At 48.7% G+C, this 21464-nt stretch overlaps 1 protein-coding gene and 1 long non-coding RNA gene across 2 annotated transcripts in view; both read right to left on the minus strand.

Annotated features, from left to right (window-relative positions):
* Positions 1-1510: 1510 nt before the first annotated feature.
* On the minus strand, positions 1511-6923 carry LOC115068551. The gene is made up of 3 exons (XR_003847895.1): positions 6799-6923; positions 3962-4041; positions 1511-1653 (listed from the first exon to the last, which is right to left on the minus strand). It is a non-coding gene; the product is annotated as an uncharacterized LOC115068551 (long non-coding RNA).
* A 3717-nt stretch (positions 6924-10640) lies between these two features.
* Ramp1 (receptor activity modifying protein 1) overlaps positions 10641-21464 on the minus strand; it is a 58248-nt gene continuing 47424 nt past the window's right edge. Inside the window, exon 3 of the mRNA XM_008823651.3 lies at positions 10641-11165. Coding sequence (XP_008821873.1) covers positions 10910-11165 — 256 coding nt within the window. The 3' untranslated portion in view covers positions 10641-10909. The remainder of the gene's footprint in view (positions 11166-21464) is intronic.

Below are 21464 nucleotides of genomic sequence, written 5' to 3' on the forward strand. Positions count from 1 at the left end.
TCAGAATGAAGTGACCCTCCTTATCTCTTCTGATTAGTTTTACTTTGAAGTCTATTTTGTCAGATCCTAGAATTGCAACCCTTCTTGTTTCTTAGTGCCATTTGCTTGGAATATTCTTTTCCATCCTTTTACCTTAAGGTAGTGCCTGTCTTTGAAGGTGAGATGGGTTTCTTGCAGACAGCAAAGAGATGGATTTTGTTTCTTAATCCATTAGCTTAGCCTGTGTATTTTGACTGGGGAGTTCAGTCCATTGAAATTTAAGGTTATTATTGAAAGCTGTGTATTGGTTGCCGTGATTTTGATTGCTGTTTGTATTCTCTGTGTAATTTTGTGTTTCCTAGATTATATCTTTGTTTATTTTCTTTTGTTGCCCCTGGGTATAGTTGTTTCTCTCTCTGCTCTCTGTATTGTTTCAAGTATTCTTTGAAGGGATGGTTTTGTGGACATGTAGTCTTTCAGTCTATTCATGTCATGGAAGGGTTTTCTTTCTCCCTCAACTATAATAGACATTTTTGCCTGGTATAATATTCTGGGCTGTCATCTATTATCATGTAGAACTGGAAATGCCTTGGTCCAGGCTCTTCTGGCTTTCATAGTTTGCATTGATAAGTCAGCTGTAATTCTGATGGGCTTTCCTTTGTATGTGACCTGTTGTTTTTCTCTTGTGGTTTCGGTATTCTCTCTTTGTTCTATACATTTGCTGTTTTTACTATGCTATGTCATAGGGAGTTTCTTTTCTGATCCTATTTGGTGTTCTATGTGCTTCCTGTATTTGTAAAGGGATGTCTTTCCTTAATTTTGGGAAATTCTCTTCTACAATCCTGTTTAAGATCTGGTCAACACCATTAGCCTGGAATTCTTCTCCTTCCTCTATACCTATGATCTGTAGATTTGGTCTTTTCATGGTGTCCCACATTTCTTGCATACTCCATTTACCTGTCTTTTTTAAAAATTTCCATTGTCTTTGCTTGAGTCGTCCAATTCTTCAACTTTACCCTCCAGGGTTGATATTCTGTTTTCCATTTCATTCATTCTAGAGGTGAGGCTTTCCCTTTTGGTTTCAAGTCAGCTTATTGAGTTTTGCACTTACTTCTTCATTTCTGCCTGAGTTTTCTTCAATGTTTCTATCTCTTTTGTGACTTCATTCAGAAGTTTATCCCTATCTTCTTTTAGCTCTTCGATTTGTGTGTTCGTGTGTTCTTTAAATTTGTTGATCATGTTTATGATTGTTCTTTTAAATTCAGTGTCCTGGGTTATCTCTAGGGGTTTTTCCTTGTTGAACTCTTCTATAGGATTGATGGGGTTTGGTGGGGACATGGTGTTTTGACTTTCCAGTTTATTATTCTTTCATTGTGGTTTTGGAAAGTGAATTTCTTTTGTTGTTTATGATTCTGATATGAGAATTAAGTTGAAGTATGCTTCTGTTTGTATTATCCGGGTGCCTAGATCCTTTCTTTATTGGTTATGTAAAGCTGGTTGGTACAGTGTTCAGGTTCTCTCAGGTTTATTTTGGAAGGAATTGATGGCTTCAGATCTGCTATTCAGGGGTATCCACAGAAGCCCAATTCAGGTTCCAGTCAGGTACGTTCAGGCTTCCTTCACCACGTGGAGGCAGGATCCAGGCTCTCTCAGACAGTCCTGTGCTTGTCAATCCTATGCCAGAGGGAGCACAGAGGGGGGGATCAGAACTTGGCACTCTCTGGCAGTCTGCTGAGATCTGAGCTACTACACAGATGGAGGTCTGAACCCACCCTCTCAGGCTGTCTGCTAGGATCTCAGCCTTAGCCTACCAAAGCCAGATCTGCCCTGGGGCCTTGGGAGGGGGCCTCACAAAATCCCAGGTTGGGGATGGTATGGCACACTTAGGGGAAGCTCACACCACGTGGACGCAGGATCCAGGGCTATCAGGTAGTCCCCTGGGTTCTCAGGTCCTCTGGTAGTTGGAGGCCAGAGGGAGGCCAGAACCCGGCACTCTCTGGCAGTCTGCTGAGCTCTGAGCTGCTACCCTGATGGAGGTCTGAACCCACCCTCTCAGGCTGTCTGCTAGAATCTCCATGAATTGAAATGTTTACTAGGAGGGGTGTGTTAGATAACTCAGCCAGTAAAGGCACTTGATACCAAGCCTGGCAACCTGAGCTTAATCCCCAGAACCCACATGGTAGAGGTAGAGAACCTGCTCCCACCAGTTGACTTCCACCTGTGTGCCATGACACATGGGCCCCTAACAAAATAAATAAATGTTTAAAAAAAAATGGAGGCTTGAGAGATAGCTCAGCAGTTAATGGTTAAGAGCACTGGTTGTTCTTCCAGAAGACCTAGGGTCAGTTCCCAGCACCCACATGGCTGTTAGCAATTGTCCATAACTCCAATTCCAGAGGATCCAATGTCTCTTATGACTTCTGCAGGTGCTGCATGACATGGGTGCATTTATACACATGTAGGTGATACACTCATAAATGAAAAAAAAAGTTTAATAGGATCCCATTATTTGGTCTTGCCAAGGTTGTAATTCTTACCTTGATTATAACTGTCATCATGGATTTTATCACTTCAAAAATCTCTCTGAGAGTATGCCAGCCTGGTCTACATAGCGAGTTCCAGGCCAGCTGTGGCTACAGGGATACCCTGACTCAAAAAGGCCAAAAAAATAAAACAAAAACAAAAAACAATTGCTAACATGACATAGAAAAAAGGACATTGTATTATTGCTTTAATTTAATTTGTATCTCTCATCACCTTGTGCAGGCATCCTGGTTTGTTTTGTTTTGTTTAAAGCATTTAGATAATTTTTTTTTATCTTTTTGAGACAGGGTCTCCCTGTAGCCCCAGCTGTCCCAGAACTCACTATGTAGACCAGACTGGCCTTGAACTCACAGAGATCCACCTACCTCTCCCTCCCAAGTGCTGGGATTAAAGGCGTGTGCCACCACTCCTGGCAAGATGCAATTATTTTTTCAGGTTATTTGTTTATTTTTATGTGTACATGTGTGTGTCTGTGTGAGTTTGTGATCCTCCTGCCTCACATGTGTGTGTCTATGTGAGTTTGTGATCCTCCTGCCTCACATGTGTGTGTCTATGTGAGTTTGTGATCCTCCTGCCTCATCTTCTTGTGCATCCTGTCATAGGCCTATCAAGTACGTCCATCTTCCTAGTCTATAGTTCTTGTGCTTTACAAACGATTTAGGGCACAGAGTAAGATGGACGTTTTCTAATTTAGTCAATAAAATGACATAAACATGAGAGCTCATAGGATCCTGAGAAAGAGAAAGGCCCTTTGAAGAGAACTACAAAGTCACTTTTGATGTTTGGGGAAATCCTAAAGAAACCATTTCACATATAAAATTTGCACAGAGTCAGCCCATGTGAGCTGAGTGCTCTTGTGAAGGAGTGTGGTAATTTGTCAGTGGGTAAGGACTCAGCTGTAGCTCACTCAAACTTCCTGTGGTCAGCGTCCCTGGAGACAGGGTAGCCATACTGTAGTCAGAGATGCTTAATGAGAACAGTGTTGAAAACATCTTCTCCTCCCCCAACTTCTTTTTTTCCTTATTTGCTTAAGACAAGAAATTATGACCCTTTTAGGCAAAAGCCTAAGTATCAACTTTGGCTGACACTGGTGAGTAGGGCTGATGCAAGCTCTTGGAATGTTTATACAAAGTGTATGGATCCCCTTGACCCAATAGTCTATTTCTAAACATTTGTTTTAAGGAAGAAAATAAGGAGCTGCACATCAGAGCACTGTGTATAAGTAGTAGACACAAAAAGAACCAAGACCCTGCCCCTGGGACTCCTAAAAACTGTGCTGTCATTAAAAAAAGATACATCTTTAAACTGAACAAGTTATTTATGAAATAGAATAAGCCCATTCTTCTGTTTTAAGTGTCTGTATTAGTTACTTCTCTGTTGCTGTGATAAGCCACCAAGACCAAGGCACCTTATAGAAGAAAACATTCATTTGACTTACCATTCCAGAGGAAGGAGTCCATCATGGTAGTGGGGAGGCATGGCAGCAGGACATGGCCAGTCAGAAAGCTGAGCTCACATCTTTGGGCAGGTACAGGAAGCAGAGAGAGAAATACTAGAAAGGGGGTGTGGCTATGAACTCTTGAAGCCTGCCCCCAGTGTCCTGCTTCCTCTAGCAAGGCCATACCTCCTAAACCCCACAAAACAGTGCCACCAATTGGGGCCAAGTGTTCAAATACTTGAGCCTATGGGGGGACACTCAAAATACCACAGTATCTCTTATCTATGTACAGAAGTACAAATTAAAGTTTGGAAAATTACACATTAAAGTGAATGTTAAAAATTATCTGAGTGGCTTTGCATTTTGTGTTGTTAACTTGCATCTTGTTCAAGTTACAGGACACTCCCATAGTAAAATAAGTTGTTGCATTTGTGTGTGTGTGATGTGTGTATGAGCCACAGCTTGTGTGTCAGAGGACAGCCTCAGGTGTTGGTCTAAGGCAGGATTTCTTGCCTGCTGTGTGCACCAGGCTGCTTGGCCCCCAGGCTTCCAGGGACTCTCCTGTCTCTGCTTTTCTTCATCGGGGGAGAGTTGGGATTATAGATGCATGCTACATCTTGTAGTTTACAAGTGTTCTGGGGACCCAAGCTCAGACCCTTATGCTTGCACAGCAAACACTGTATCTACTGAGCCATCTCCACAGTAATTATTTGTTTTGTTTTGTTTTTTTGTTTGAGACAGGGTCTCCCTGTAGCCCTAGCTGACCTGGAACTCGCTGTGTGGATCAGGGTGGCCTCAATCTCACAGAGATCCGCTGCCTCTGCCTCCTGAGGGCTGGGATTAAAGGTAGACATGTGCTACCATGCCTGGCCAAGAAGCTTTTTAAATTTTTGACAGAGTCTCCCTAGTCCCTGGTCACTGTGTGAACCAGGCTGACATGGATCTCTCAGAATCTGCCTGCCTCTGCCTCCTGAGGGCTGGGATTAAAGGTAGACATGTGCTACTATGCCTGGCCAAGAAGCTTTTTAAATTTTTGACAGAGTCTCCCTAGTCCCAGCCTGCCTGGAAGTCACTGTGTGGACCAGGCTGACTTGGATCTCTCAGAGATCTGCCTGCCTCTGCCTCCTGAGGGCTGGGATTAAAGGTGTGCATCACCATACTCGCAAGAATTTGCTTTCAGGTAGCATTTATAGGGTATCACTCCAGGTATATGCCTTAACAATGGAGGATTGCTGGTGTGTTAATTACTATTAATGAATTAAATATGTGCTTTGTGAGCACCTATAGAACACTGTTTAACATGAGCAATTCTTTGACTCTGTGTTGTACAGGTGAAGGTCCTCAGTTATAAAAAAAACAGAAAAAAGGAAGTTGGAAAAAACAAAAGAGGAAGAAAGAAGAGAGAGGACAGTGAGGGGGTGGGAGGGGTGCCCTGGGCCGGACCAGCACAGCAAGGCGGAGAGCTCACAGCCTCAGTGGGTCCCGGAGGCACCTCCGACTCTAGAGTGCCCCTAGTGGACACCGGAGAACAGCGCGGTTCTCAGGCTCTGGGAACTCAAAAGTTCCTTCCTGGGTTCTGTCATTCAGCCAGTCACACTGGGGTCCTAGAACAGCCTTTGCAGCGCGTGCCCACCACTCACTCACATGGCAGGGGAAAGGCAGTCCAGGCTCAGGGTAAGGTTGAGCCAGCAGGGCCTGGCCTGTTTCCATCCCAGAAAATCATTTCCAGCTGCTTATGACCTTGCCCATGGTCAGGACTTGAAAACTAGAAAGCTCAGCTCTTTATAAAGTCATGAAGAAAGCAGATAGGAAAACTCTTCAACCCATCACTAGGAACTCACTGTTGCACTAGGAACAATTTTGGAATTAATTTTAAAAATTATTAAATATTTTTAAAAGTATTATTTCCAGCCGGGCATGGTGGCACACGCCTTTAATCCCAGCACTCGGGAGGCAGAGGGAGGTGGATCTCTGTGAGTTTGAGGACAGCCTGGTCTACATAGTGAGTTCCAGGACATTTGGGGCTGCAGGGAGACCCTGTCTCAAAAAGACCAAAAAAAAAAAAAGTATTATTTCCAAATAATACTTTTAATAAATAAGAAATAAATTATAAATTGGGGGTAGATGGGAAGAAAGGTGAGTGGAAAGGATGACTTGGTGGGCCATCTTGGGTCGGGTGGGGTGCTCGGGCAAGGGGCTGTAGGGTCAGCACGGTGTTTGGGCCAGGGACTGGGCTGGGACATATGTATGTGCCTCCCTCACCAAAAGGCTTATTCACTGAGGCCTCCAGCCTTCCTGGGACTCAGGAGGCAGAGGCATGAACCATCACCAGTGAGCACAGGTGGGACTTCCAAAGGGCGTTGCCTCCTTCCCTCTCAGGAAGCTCTGCTGCGCGGCAGAGGAAGAAACAGTCCTGTCTTCTCCCTTGGAAGCCTCCCACTGTGCTTAAACCCAAGGGGTCAAAGAGCCAAAGAACCAGAGCGTCTCCCTGGCTTGTGCGCTGCTCTGTTGGGTATCTGGGGGCATAGGTGGCTCCAGGAACGCTCTGGCAGGAAAGGACAAAAGCCTTACACTTGGGCTTTTGGTACCCGGGATTGCAAACACCCAAGCTGTGACCCCCAGGGGCATCCCCAGCTGGGGCAGCCAGCCTCCCCACCTTCCGCCTCTGCCCAGCCCAATCCCTGGTCCTTATCCTCAGTCTGTATTAAGGCGGTGGCACCGACCTGTGAGGGAATGTGGCTTCAGGGTTAGAGAGCCTTGGCTTCAAACCTGGCTCTGGCACCCATGCTCCAGCCTCTCAGGCATGTGCTGTCACCACTGTGCCTCAGTCTTCCTACCTGGAAATCAGACGTGACCTCTGGGTTGAGGAAAGTCAGGAGAGCAGGAGGTGACAGCCCTTCCTCAGCTCTGGCCTGGCCCACAGACAGCTCTTGCCTAGAGTAGCATGCTTGCAGACCTCCCCCTCTGCTGGCCTGATCCACAGGCCTCCCTCACATTCTTGAATATTCTCCACCCCACCCCCACTTTCCTGACAGCTGACCCAGTTAACTCAAGAAAAATGCGTTTTTCTCTTTCTTCTGTCCTCAGTCCCATCCTTTTGTTCCTTGTGTAGCTTGGGGGTGGGGTGAGTGGTGGGAAATTAAATAAATAAAACAAAACCAAGAAACACTATCTGGTCAGGAACATGGCGTTGGGAGAGGAGAGCAGTCATAAGACAGGATGAAAAGCCAGGAACTGGGCTCTGGAATTTTCGGAGGAGTCTCCCCTGAGACCCTCCCCACCCGCCCCTTCCTAATTGAGCGTTGCGTTTCCTGACAAGAATGTGCACTGATGGGCTTTGATGAGAAGCAGGTTTTTGTTCCCTCTGTGATTTCTGCCTAGCATGTCTGGCCAGAGCTGTTTTCCACTGGTTTTCACCCAGAGTTACAACACTGCTTCTCTAACGTCAGTGGTTTCCAGGAAGTGGGGTCTCGTCATGGGCAAGTTGTGTCCCCCTAAGCCTCCCCTCAGTTCATATGTTGTGACCCTAATCCCCCATACCTCAGACTCCTATGAAGAGGGAAGGCCTTTAAAGAGGTGCTTATGGGTAGGTGAGGTCGCTGGATGGGTTGTATGTAATTTGGCATGATTTTTATCTGCAAGCCCAGGAGAAGAACCGACCCTGCTGACATCTTGATGTCAGACTTCCAGGCTGGAGAACTTAGAGGAAGAAAGTTCTAGCCTGGGCCTTGTTCAGTCTGTTATGCAGCCCCAGGGACTGCTGCACGTCTATCTGGTGCAGAATGGAAGGAGCGAATTTCCCAACGTGGCCCTTCAGTAGTTCCTGTTAACACCAGGGGTGAGTCTACTCATCTGCCTGCCTCTGTGTGATGGAGCAGGGGGGAGGCTGAGAGGCAGGAAGATACACCTGGAGGAACTGCAGGTCTTTGCATGAAGACCGAGTCTCCATGGCAAAGGTTAACAGCTGTGGTATATTGGGCACAATGCCAAGGGCTCTCTTTACAAATACTCCCGCAGCATCTGTGGTCTGGGGTTGTCCTTTGACAGGTGAGGAAACTGAGGCCCAGAGGGGCAGCTGTCTTGCCTCTTCATTGGAAGAATTAAAGTCGTGTGTGTGTGTGTGTGTGTGTGTGTGATACATGTGTACAGATGTGCATTGTGCATGTGGAGGCCAGAGGTCATACTCTACTGTCAATCATCAGGAGCCAACCACTTTGCTTTCTCTCATTGGCCTGGAGCTTGCTGAGTAAGCCAGGCTGACTGGCCAACGAGCCCCAGGGATCTATCTACCCTGTCTCTTCCTTCCTCCCCAGCACTAGGATTACAAGTGTGCCACCATGCCTGTTTTGTTTTGTTTTATAACGTGCGTTCTGGGGCTTGAATTCAGGTCCTCGTGCTTTCATGACCCTTTACCAACTGAACTATCTTGCCAGCCCTTCCTGCTGTCTTTAAAAATGGCAGAGTTTATAAGAAGGCGCCAAAGGCAAGTCTGAGCAGCACCCAAGTGTGTTTGGGGGCAGTCAGCAGGTGTGGGGTGCAGATGCCATCATGACAGGCTGTACTGAGCATGCCATCTTCCCTTGACGTGGACCTCCAGGCATCCCTGCCCTCCTCCCACCTTAATCTCAGGGGCGATCAGAGAGCAAGCTTCCTTAGCCAGGGAGGTGGGGAGGGCTCTGCATGGCAATCCCCAGACCCAGGAGATGTGGCTGGGGTGGGTTTGAGAAGAGGGACCATTTTGTAAACTGTCCAGCAAAGGGCTCGTCAAGCTTCCCACTTCCGGAACGTTCTATCCCTAGGGTGTGAATAGCTGGGAATGCTAGGGCCCTCTGAGCACACCCCATGAGGGGACAACCTCTGGGTCCAAGTTTGCCCTTCCAAATGGCCTTGAAAAGTGCTTTGTTGATCTTCTATGTCCATCACAGAGAAGAGCATCTGCCAGCCTTTCCTCCCATACACCTTCCTGCCTGACCCCAAGGACGAGGCTCCTCTCAAAGGCCACCTCTTCTCACAGGAGCACAGACACTAGCCCTGGGATTAGGCAGATGGCCCACGCCAGGTCACATGGCCACCCAGGACAGAGTTGCTTAAGGGACACAGCTCGAAAGGGTCCAATCAGGACTCGAGTTCTGGCCACTCGGGGTCTGACCATGTCATCCATCTAGGAAGTGACACCAAGCAACTGGATGGTGGCAGCTAGATATGCACGTGTGTGGGGGAGTTGTGTGGTCTTCCCCCAGTGTAATGTGACCAGGGACAGGGACTGTGTGTGTACATACACACAACACTGAGGTCACCTCCATTTCCTGTTTCCAAATCTACCCTTTCCAATGAACTCTACACCAGCGAAACGCCCCCATGCCTGTCATTTTCGGAAAGCAAGTTGCCTTCTGTATCTGGAGTTCATCTAATGAGCAGTCTTCCGTTGGGCCATGGAGCTTGTCGCCTCTTCTGCTCTTAGTCCCCACAGGCCCTTTTGCACATCTCTAATTGTGTATTTGGGGTGAATTCCTAGAAGAGAAATTACTGGGAATAAACATTTGATTGTGACAGGTACAGCCTTCTGTCTGTCCTTAGGCAGAAACCACCAATATTCTTTTTCAATGAACATGAAGCAGGTTTCACTCCCCATGGATGAGGTTCCCCAGAAGGATGGCGTGGGGTCTTGGGGCTCACCGCCTCCACTCCGTGCTGCCTGTGTGTGCCCTGCTTAGCACAGCAGGGTCAGCCTTGCTTTGAAGATGATCTCAGTCCAGAGTCTTCTTGGCTTACAGGAAGCCCTCGGAGCTCATTAATATGAGCAGCTCGGGGAACGGCATACTGCGCCAATTCCATTTCCCAAGCTGAACTCCCTCATTCTCTTGCTGTTTTTGGATTCTGTGACTTCCAAAAGTCCCCCGGGCTCCCGCCTGCCAACACCCCCCCGAGCCTCAGCCAAAGACTTCTATGACAAAGCTCTGGCAAAGAGGCTGTCCCCCAGCTCAGGGCAGAAACGAAATATTATTTTCCTTTGCTCTTTTCTTCCTTCCTGTTGTTTATTATTTTTTTCATCTTGGTTTTTGGGAACAGGGTCTTCCTAACCCAGGCCGTCCTCATTCATAGTAAGCCCTCTACCTCAGCTTCTCCAACGCCAAAGTACAGGCGTGCACCGCCACAACTGGCTCAATGGTATTTTCCAAATTAAAACTGTCACTGCTGTCCCTGGGCTAAGGACCAAAGGGACAGTGCTAAGGAGTGGGGAGGGCACCATCCCTGGTACCTCTTGGCCTTCACCTGTCCCATGTGTTGGGGTTCCTCAGGGAATGCAGCGTGACCAAAGGGTCCCTTAGGGAAGCTGGGCAATGACTGAGCCCTCCTCTGTCAACGGAGGCACGGGCACTGCTTCCCTGCCCGCTGCCCTGAGCTCCACGACCCTGTGTGTCGTGTGGTTCCAGCTCACCGCAGGTGCTCTTGCTACTCTTGTATTTATGATCATTCCCAGGTGCTAAGAGGAGGGACTGCATGGTGGGGGCCAAGGGCACCGGAATCACACGGGTACCCCTGAGCACACACACAGGACCCTTGACTGAGCCTTCTTCCTGCCCCTAGGAACTCCCATTAGCAAAGGGGTCTTTAGGAATGGCTTTTTCCCACCCTTCACCTCCCAGGGCTGGCTGTTTCTACATAGAAATCAGAACAATTCCCAAGTTCAAGGACACTTTTTTAATCATAGACTGTGCATCCACAAACATGTCTGTGGAGTAAGCAGTCTGGCTTGGAGGTCAGAATGGGCATGATGGTGACAAGTCCAACAGAGATCCAGAGTTTAAACCTCTCCAGAGGCAAAGAGGGGCCCCTACTCCCTTCCCCTAGGGGTCCCAACCTCCAGTCAGGGCGTGTTCAGCCTGATGCAGGGCCTGGCCGGGCCCACACTCCCTGGCCCTCCCAGCCTCCCAGCACCCAGGCCACCTACACGATGCCCTCTGTGCGCTTGCTCCTCCAGACCACCAGCGTGGTCATCAGCAGCGTCACCATGATGGGGAGCAGGATAAAGGGACAGAGGATGCTGCTGGGGGGATCCTGCACGGCCCTGCCAGACACGGGGCAGCTGCTGAAGTAGTGGTGATGGACGGCCACGAAGAATTTGTCCACCTCCGGGTTGGGCCAGAAACAGCCGATTTTTTCCGCCACGTGCTTGGTGCAGTCAGTGAGCTCCCCGTAACTCCTGTGAATATGAAAAGGGGTTGTCAGAGGATCCAGCTGGGACTCACTCAGTCTTGTCCACTCAGAGGTAAGTGCCCCTCTGCCTCCTCTTGGAAGCCCAGCCCATGAGGCATGGCCCTAGCTCTAGTAGGTGGGTGTCCTGGACAGCTTGTGGCCATTCCCAGACATCCTGCACTGGCCATCAGAGGGTAGATGCCCAGTCCCTGCTACAGTGAACCTGGAATCTAAGCTGGAGGGCCCTGTTCCCATGCTCCTGCTGCGGGCCTATCAAGGGTCCCTACTGAGCTGGTCACCCACAAGCCACAGCGACATGACAGTGGATTCTGAGAGACTTCCAGGCACATTCAGACTGGGCCATCAATATGGCAAGTAGAGGCTTTGGGCCAGGATCCAAGGGAGACCTTTTTACATCTATGAGACTGTGTTATGTGTGGGTATGTGTATGTTTCAAAGCACATGTGGAAGTCAGAGGACAACTTGTAGGAGTTGGTTCTTTCTCTCCACCATGTGGGTTCCAGGGATTAAAGTTGGGTATCTAGGCTTCACAGCATGTGCTGAGCCATCTTGCCAGCCCAAAGTCTCCTGACTTTTGTGGAGTTGGTCCACAAAGGAGCGGTGATATCCTTGACCCTAGGGTGGCCTAGAGTACAGCTGATGGTTACGAGCAAATAGAGGGCAGTTTGCATGTGTGTGAGATACCTTGACTGTGTCTGTGCTATTTTCAATGACAGTGTACATATGGATATGTGAGATCCTATATGTATAAGACTGTGTACACGGGACTCTGTTGACCCTGTGCTGTAAGGCCCTCTTCTCTGAGCCAAACTGCCACCATCTTTGTGAGATCAGCTGTGCCACTTGCAAGAGTCCATCACATGGGACCTGTGGGCTGCTGACTTTCCCTCCTAGGAGGGGGTGGGAGTCATTGCACCTTACAGGAGTATCCTGCCACTCCTCCCAGCCAGTTGTATGCAGTTTTGCCCTGACTGCACATGACCTCTGTGTTTCATGAGGTAGAAGAGTATACAGGCAGAGAAGAGCAGGACAAGGGGGCCTCTGTCTAAGAAGCTATAGAAGCCTTGGTGCATGCTGGGTGAAGGCTTCCTGTGTGGCTGCTTTGGGTCACCCATGCTCCTGGAGGTGACCCCTCACCCACACTCTGTGGATAAGCCCCGTAAACTCACTGGTTCCATAGAGTGAACTGTGGTGGCACTGAACTTTGGTTTGTTGTTAGGACCTTATGAGGGGTGGATGCTGCCCACATCTCCCCCAGAGAAGGATTTTTAGCGATACCCTGTATGTGCAGGACTGTGTGTGAGACTATGCTGTTCTCTGCGTGACTGTGTGTGACCATGACCATGTGTGAGACTGTTTATCTCTGTGACTGTGTGCATGACCATGTGAACCAATGTGTGTGAGGTTGTGATTGTGTGACCATATTATTTGCTATGTGTGTGACTACATGTGTGACCACATATGTTACTATGTGTGTGACCGTGTTAGTCTTTACGTATGACTATGTGTGTGACCATGTGTGGTGACCTTTCATTTTCTAAGTGTTACTGTGTGTGTGACTATGTGTGTGACCATGTTATTCCATCTGTTTCCTCTGTCTCTCTCTGTGTGTTTTACCACATGTGGTGATCATGTTATTTCCTATGTATGACTGTGTGGGACCACACATGTGACTGTGTTATTCTCTATGTATGACCATGTGTGAGACCATGTGGTGACAATGTTATTCTCCATGTGAGACTGTGTGACATGTGTGACTCTACAGATGTGACTTAGTGTGACCATGAGTATGTGACCCTATGTGTGTGACCATGTTATTCTCTAGGTGTGACTATGTAGGTATGGCCCTCTGTGTGTGACCACATGTGGTGACTGTTATTCTCTCAGTGTGACCATGTGTGACCACATATGAGCATGTTATTCTCTAGGTGTGATTGTGTATGTGACCATGTTATTCTATAGCTATGACTGTGTGTGACCACGTGTGACCATGTTATTCTCCATGTGTGACTGTGTTATTCTCTACGTGACTCTGTGTGTGATCATGTGTGTGACCATGTTATTCTCCAGGTGTGACTGTGTGTGTCATTGAACCACAGGGCTCTCAACTCCATCCCAGGGTCATAGCTGCAAGTGTTTTTGCTCATGGGAGTGGCCTTTGTGTGTACACATGCATGTGTACACGTGCATGCGCATCCCCTGCTGTGTGGCGCTGGTGACCTCTCTGGTGTGGTAGCTGGGCTGAGTGAGGCAGACAGCATGGTTCAGGTGGAAGGAAGCCATGGGGACTCAATTCTGCAGGGGCACAAAAAGCAAGCTCATCCCAGACCCCTCTGTGCATCTCAGGGCTCCCTGCTCTCTTGTCCCTGTCCCCAGGGCCCTTCGCCATCAGGAAGAGCACAGGGAGGCTGGGCTCCCTAGGGAGAGACAGTGAAGGCTGGTTCGGAGCAGCCTGTCTCCATGGACTCCCCTTAAACGAAGCAGAATGAATCATTCCCGAGCGAATCCTGCCCTTGGCACTCTCCCATGTCACCTCCCAGTCCGGGACGTGGGAATCAAATGCCCCTTGGAGCGGGGGAAGTTGAAGCATGGCTCCATCTGCCTCCCCAGTCCACATTCCCCCAGACCTCTGACTTGATAGACAGCTACAGGATTCAGGAAAATGATCTTTACTAGGAGTTGGGAGACAGGGGCTGTTCTTAGGGACTGATGGCCTCATGGGTTATTGTCAATCCCCATGACATGGCTGCGGTTGCCCACATCCCCTGGGTGCTCATATGTGCCAGACACGGGACCCACGGTTCTGTACATGGCCTCATTTGTTCTGGGGTGCTTTGGGACCCATGACCTTGTAGAGGGGGAATCAGAGCCTGTTAGAGGGAACTGGGATGTGAGTACTTTAGGCTGGTTTCAGGGTCTTTATGCCTCAGGGGCCAGAGCTGGCTGTAGCTTGGACCTTGTCTGTGTCCAAATCTCACTTGCTGGGGGTGGTCACAATGGGCGCCAGGAACCTACAAGGCCAGCATGGGATCTCAATGAGTTCGAGCTGCACAGGGGTGCCCAAGCTCCTATAGGGCAAGCAAATCCCTTGGGTCTCCGTGCTCACACTGCAGATGTGGTGGCTGGCAGGCTGTGGCCCATGCTGTCAGGGCTGTCATTAAACCTCATACTGGATTTGAATATCCAGGAAGACGCAGCCACCCCTCTGTCAGCCATCATAATCTTGATTCCGGTGCCCTCGGGAAGCAGGCCTGAGAATCATGTGTAACATGGACACATGGTACCGAGCATGTGTCATGAGACCAGAGGCAGGCATGAGTCTCATGATCAGTGTGGGTTTTACATGATGCCCCCCAAATACAACTGTCCCTAATGGGACACACATGCCTGGGGAATTCAGAGAGTCCTGCATCCCATGAGAAATTTTTCTGCTAATGTGTGCAAACAAATGGTATTTCCAGAAGGTGAATCGGGCTGGGGACATGGCTGACTAGTATTGTTTCCTAGCATTCAGGAGGCTCTCTGTCCATCTCCAGCACTGAAAAGAAAATCAGGTGAGTCTAGGCTGGGGAGAAGGTTCATTGGGTAAGGCGCCTGCTTCATGAGCACAAGGACCCAGGTTTGGATCTCCAGCACCCATACAAAAGAGAAGTACAACAGTGTGTATCTATAACCCCAGTGCTGGGGGGGTGGAGACAGGCAGATCCTGGGGGCTTACAGGCCAGGACCCTATCTCAACAAACGAGGTGGAGAGTTAAAGGAGGACCCCCTTGGGGCCCTAGCAAATCCAGACAGGCTCTTGAGTCCACACGTGGGGCTACCAACATACCCCCGGACCTGGTTCCTGCTCCCTCTGTAGTCTCCTCTTCATTTTGCCTCAGTTCTGTGCTGGCACATGAAGCCCAGGTGACCTGGTGCTGTGCAAGCCAGATCTCTGATGGACTTGCAACCCTCTGTAACTTGAGTTCCAGGGGAGTCAACACCCTCTTTTGGCTCCTTCACTCATGTGGTAGATATAAAGACATGCAGGTGCACACACATAGACATGTAGGTGTACACACATAAAATTAATTTAGAATTTTTAAAAAGAAAATAAAGCAAATCACAGCTGCCTCTGGTTAGGGTGTGAAAGCATCATTGTTCCACTCAGCTCACTCCAAAACTGCTGGAGAAGGTACCATACCACTCACTTGTCGGCAGCCATCAGAGAGTGGGCCCCAGAGCCTACCTGGAGTCGCTAGGGCCCTGACACCCTGCAGGGCTGCTGATTTGCCAGTCTTTCCCATGAGAAAGGGTGCTGGTGACAGGGATGGAGTTGGGGGAGGAGTGGGAGGGGACAGGGACAACATACCACCTACTTTGTACTTTTTAAGTCTTCTCGGAGGAGAGGGATGGGGGTGGGGGAGGTGGAGAGGGGGAGATATAAAAATGCTTGTTGGGTACAGAAAGTATGGCATCAGAGCTAACTCCTTTAATGGGCAGCTATCTAGAGGAGGACTTGTCTTCAGGTGAAATTACATGAAATTACGTGAAATTACATGAACCGAAACACAAAGAGAAAAAAGAGGGGCGGAGAGGAAACTCTTACAGAGGGAATCCAAGAGCGGTGCTAACATGCATGGTACAAACTCCCACTGTGAATCAGTTCCAGTGCGGGCACACAGCAGAAGAAATCTGGTGAGATAACGGCTGAGGCTTCTTCCAAATCAATGAGAGACAGCGAATCCAAAACCCAAGAAGACCAGGCAGCCCCAAGGAGCGTAAAACACTAAGCAACAAATGTGCAGACATACACCAACCACCTGTTAAAAATCAGAGAACTAAGTCTTAAAGTCATTAAAGCTCGCTCGCTCTCTCTCTCTCTCTCTCTCTCTCTCTCTCTCTCACACACACACACACACACACACACACACACACACACACACACGAATGACCATCAGAATCACAATGAACTTCCCATGAGAGACCAGGTAAGCCAGAGAAATCCTGGACTAAGGGAGTCACACCCTGGCAAGCCAGAATCAGATAGCTAACAATAACAACATTCAGACATAGGGATGGAATAAGGAATGATTTTTAGAAAAAAAGAAGCTGTGAAAGTTGACTGTCAGTAGCCCTGGGCTTCAAGGAAGGTCAAAAAAGTTCTACAAGCAGGGCGTGGTGGCGCACACCTTTAATCCCAGCACAGGGGAGGCAGAGGCAGGCAGATCTCTGTGAGTTCAAGGCCAGTCTGGTCTCCATAGTGCATTCCAGAACAGCTGGGGCTACAGGGAGACTCTGCCTCAAAAAGACCAAAAAAAAAAAAAAAAAAAATTCTTCAATCAAAAAGTATACCAGGAAGGATTTTGGATCTACACAAAAAAGTGGAAAATTCCAGAAATGGTAGTGAAGAAATGGAAGATTTCCTTAGAATGTAGGAAGAGTGTAAAGGGAGCAAAGACCATCAATTCACTCAGATAGGAGACCTTTAGGACATCTAAGAGGCTCTGTGGGAAGAGCAGGGGCCTTGCTGAATCTAGACCTTCCTCCACCCAGCTCCTAAATTGCTAGGTCATTATTCCACACCCCCCTTCTCACTCCAGATGCCCCAGGGCCACTACCCACCCTGCCTAGGGCTTCCCTAAACCCGCATCAGAGGCCATGCAGCCTCTCTGCTGCTCTCCGGTCTGGGGTGTGTGGGCTCCTGAGCAAGTGAGGACTAGTGCTTCACTTAGAAAACAGAAGTGGGCCAGAAGTGGGGGTGCACGCCTTTAGTCCCAGCACTCGGGAGGCAGAGGCAGTCAGATCTCTGTGGGTTCAAGGCCAGCCTGTTCTACATAGTGAGTTCCAGGCCAGCTGGGGCTACAGGGAGACCCTGTCTCAAAAAGACCAAATAGAGAAAAAAAAAAAAAGTGGGAAAGCCACAGGAAGCTGGGGCAGTTTGGGTATCATTGTGAAATAAAAATGAGTCAGTGTATGTTGAGGACTGAATGTGTCAGGTCTTGTTGAAAATTAAAGGCCACCTTTGGAGCTGGCGTCGGTCAACTGAGGGGCTGATGCAACCCTTCCTTTCCCCAACCAAACCCATAGTCAGTTTTGGTGACAGATCACCATGGACACTGTCCTGGCCCCCTGTGGTCTGAGAAGTAAGGCTGCAAAGACTCTGACAGGTAACCAGGTCACCACAGAACCCACACTGGGGCCCTACGAGGCTGAGCATGTGGCCGGCTGGCTATTCTGGGCCCAGGCACTCTCTCCTTGATAAGTTAGCCTTCTAGACCGAAGCCACCCATATCTAAAAATACCTGTGGTGTGGGGATGGCTGCCCATTTTGTCCTGTTTATTTATGTAGAAGTGACAGCTGAGGCTCTTAGGAACTGTTGTGTGTTCTACCAGTGAGGATGAGATAAAAGAAATCCCCTTGGAGGGCGGACATTCCTCCCGCTGCCAGCGAGACCCAAAATAGTCACAAAGCTCTGGCTTCAACTCCCTCATTTTCAGTTCTCATGTAACTGAATAATTATCCTTTTTTGGCTAGGACTTGCTATTCTGGTCCCCTAAGCAAACTCATCTTGGAATGTTCCTGAATACTATGGTGGGAGTTTCCCAAGTCTCTGGATCCCAAGACAACACTCTGGCGCCCAGTGGTTCATGGCTCTTGCTGACAACGAAGTCTAGATGCCCACGATGACTTAGCCCCTCTGGGGACAGTGCAGTTGCAGTCATCCCATTACAGGGCCCACCTGGCCCTAAATTGCAGTGTCTGAGCCCACACCAGGCATGTGTCACCTCTTACCCCAAGGGACCCTAAGAACCTTGCATCATCTGTTCACGTCTTGTCTGCCCCAAGCAGGACTGCCTCAGCCTCCAGGTGACAGGGCAGATCTAATGAAGCAGGTAAAAGGCCTTCCAGAGCAGTCACCCACAGCTCTAAGTTTCCTCCTCTCCTCTCCCCTGAAAACCACTCATGTGAGGCTCACTGTGTCATGTATTCAAGCCCTGCATGTACTACTATAAGCTCTAGGCAAAGCTTACTGACAAGGGGCATCCCAATCCTCACAAGCTCTGAGGAGGAACCCTGGGATTTGTTCCACTGTATCTGCACCAGCGTCTGCCTCTCTCCCCAAGGGTGATCACAGTGGTTGCTGCTGCAGCTTCCAATACTGTGGGGACAGGGTATCATCCCCTCCCACCCCAGCTGACCCATTTTGGGCTGACCTCAAGAGCCTGGCAGACGCCAGCTGACACAGTTGATGCCGAGGGTGTGGGAACCTGTAAACAGACGGGGAGGCCTGTGGGTGACTGGCTACATATTTCTTCTGCAAATTGAAATGATTAATGAACATCTGAGAAATTGCTGAGCCTCGCTTACAAGAAAACAGTCAAAGAAAGTAAGACATGGTGGGATACCTCTAAGCCCAACACTCAAGAGGCTGAGGCAGGAGAATGACAAGTTGAAGGTCAGACTAGACGACATAGGGACAGCCCACTTACTAGAAAGGACATGAGGCCCTGGGTTCTATCTCCAGTACTGCATAAAATGGTCCTGGTGATGCACGCTTGTAATCCCGGCACTTTGGAGATGGCGGCAGGAAGATCAAGAACTCAAGGTCATTCTTGAACTATGTACCGAGTTTAGGCTAGCCTGGGCTACATGAGACCCTGTCTCAAAACAAAGCAAAACTCAAGAAATGTGGACAAATCAATGAAAGGTGAGCACAGAAGCCAGGATCATGAAAGCAGAGAACAGCACATGGTTAAAGCCCGAGCCTCAGGAGGAATCCTAAGGTGCGAGTACATCTTTCTGTTGCTATGCTGAACAAAGGCAGTGGCTGGCACACGTGGTGTAAAGCCTGCAGTTCCAGTGCAGGGTCCCTGTGGGAGGGTGCCACTCTTCCAGGGCTCCTCACAATGCAGGGACGGCAGGACCAGACTCTCTTCGGATTGTCCATGTTTCTGCAGTAAGTGCACATTATTTTTATGGTTCTATGAAAAAGCTTATTTTAGGAAGAACTAGAAAGAACACTGGCTGAGATCACTGCATTTCCAGCCGGTGCGGTGCCTCCTTTCTGGGACAGCAGGAGGTGGGCATGGCACACAGACCTGGACTGACCCCCTTCCTGAACTAGAGGTCTCAGTGGCCTCTAGGGTGTTGTGGGTCACCCCACCACATGGGGAGCTGTTCTGGGTTGTGGGTGGGCTCTGCAGGTAGGAGCCCTTCTAGCCCACACCTCCCAGTCCACATCTCCCAGTCCACACTTCCAGCCAGTCCAGGAAGCTTGCTTGGGTTCCAGGCTCTGGAAAGGGTGAGGAGGCCAGATTAGTCCTCCCTGAGGCACCCTCACCTCTCCCCTCTGGCTCTGGAGCCCCCTCCTAGCATCCTTACTTCTCAAGCCAAGGTACTGGGTCCAGGGCTGCCACAACCTACCCTGTGACTCTCACCCCCAACCGGGGCCTTGATCCTGTCCATTTTGGATGCAGGGCCCAGAAGCATCTGCATCAGAGCATTTTAGGTCTCCTTTTCCCACGCTCAGTGCTGTCTCAAGAACTAGCCAGCCTTCCTGGTGGTTGGCTGACCGGGAAGGAAATCCTACTTAGCATTTTCAGAGAAGTCATGTCAAGGGCCAGAAGGGGCTCCAAGCAGGTGAGAGAGCGACCTGGCGACAGACAGCACTCTGCAGAGCAGATGGTCAGAGGTATTCATACTGGGAATCCAGGAGGCTGAGGGTCAGACAGAGACACATCTTCATGGGAGAGGGGCCTTAGCATGCCTCCAGACTTTAGTCTTGAAGTAGAATAAGTGAATATAAAAAATAAAAAATTATTACCCCAATTCAGATGACTTTGTGATTCTATAAGAGTCAACAATCTTTTCAAAATCTCCAGAGCCAGCCAGGTGTGGTGGTGCACTCCTTTAGTCCCAGCAGTTGGGAGGCAGAGGCAGGTGAAACTATGTGAGTTCAAGGCCAACCTGGTCTACATAGCAAATTCTAGGACAGCTGGGCCTACAAGGAGACCTTGTCTCAAAAAAAAAACCCCCAAAAACCCCCAAATCCCCAGAGCCATATTAAGGCAGCAGAGAAAAAGCCAAGAAATTCCCAAGTAAAAGTTATAAGTCAATATTCTTTGGCTATAATGTTAAAAACGAAAACATTAGCAAGAAAAGGATCATTTTAAAAACTGAATTTCTATAAATGAAAGATTACAAGTAACTTTGGATTTCCCCAAGAATTCGAACATCCAATTGCAATTATGAAACTAAAACAACATTGCGTGCATGTAAAAGTTAATGAAATTTGCCTAAAATGGAGAAAAATGTACAGCTATAAATTCTAATTATTATAATACAAAGGATATAACAGTTAAACAAAAAGCATGGCATGGTGGGGCACCCCTGTAACCCAGAACTCCTAAGGCTGAAGAAGAAGAGCACTGGGGGTTTGAGGCCAGCGGAGTCAGCCTAGTGGGTTCAAGGCCAGCATGGGCTATGTAGGCAGACCCTGTATTAACAAAGAAACCACCAAGACAGTTACCCACACCAAGACTTTAAAAAGCCGCAGTGAGATGGTTCAGCGAGGAAAGGCACTTTCTGTGCAAGCCGGGCAACCCGAGTTCAATCCCTGGTACCTGTAGGAAAGAAGGCAGCGAGAACTGACCCCACAACGTTGTCTACATGCATGTCATGGTGCACATCCCCCCAATAAAATTTTTTTAAAGGAAAATAAACTTCTCCAAAAGACAAATTTAAAATTTAAAAATAGAAACTTACCTTTATTTTATGTGTATGAGTGTTTTGCCTGCATGTATGTAAGTGCATCTGTGTGTGCAAAGCCTAGAGGCCAGAAGACGGTGTTGGAGTTATGAACAGTTAGCCACCAGGTGCATGCTGGGAACTGAATCTGGTCTTCTGCAAGAGCAAACAGTGCTCTTCTTAACTGCCGACCCATCTTTCCAGCCTCAAGACAAATAATGAAACCCATTAATTATTGTTAAACACTAACTTGATGTGGCCAGGAGTGGTGGCACACGCCTTTAATCCCAGCACTTGGGAGGCAGAGGCAGGAGGATCTCTGAGTTCCAGGCCAGCCTGGTCTGCATAGTAAGACCTTGTCACAAAACAAAACAACCAAACCAAAAATCAACCTGATGGATTAAAAAAATAATAAAATGGCTAAGTAAATTCAAAAGTGGATTTATAAGAAGTTACAGCAAAGCAGGCAAGAGGAAATCACCATGACAGCACCCAAGCCAAGACTTTAAAAAAGGGTCAGTGGGATGGCTCCTCACTTGTGGGGTCAGTTCTCGC

The sequence above is a fragment of the Nannospalax galili genome, unplaced genomic scaffold, assembly GCF_000622305.1.
Source record: "Nannospalax galili isolate Female #2095 unplaced genomic scaffold, S.galili_v1.0 scaffold149, whole genome shotgun sequence".
NCBI lineage: Eukaryota > Metazoa > Chordata > Mammalia > Rodentia > Spalacidae > Nannospalax > Nannospalax galili.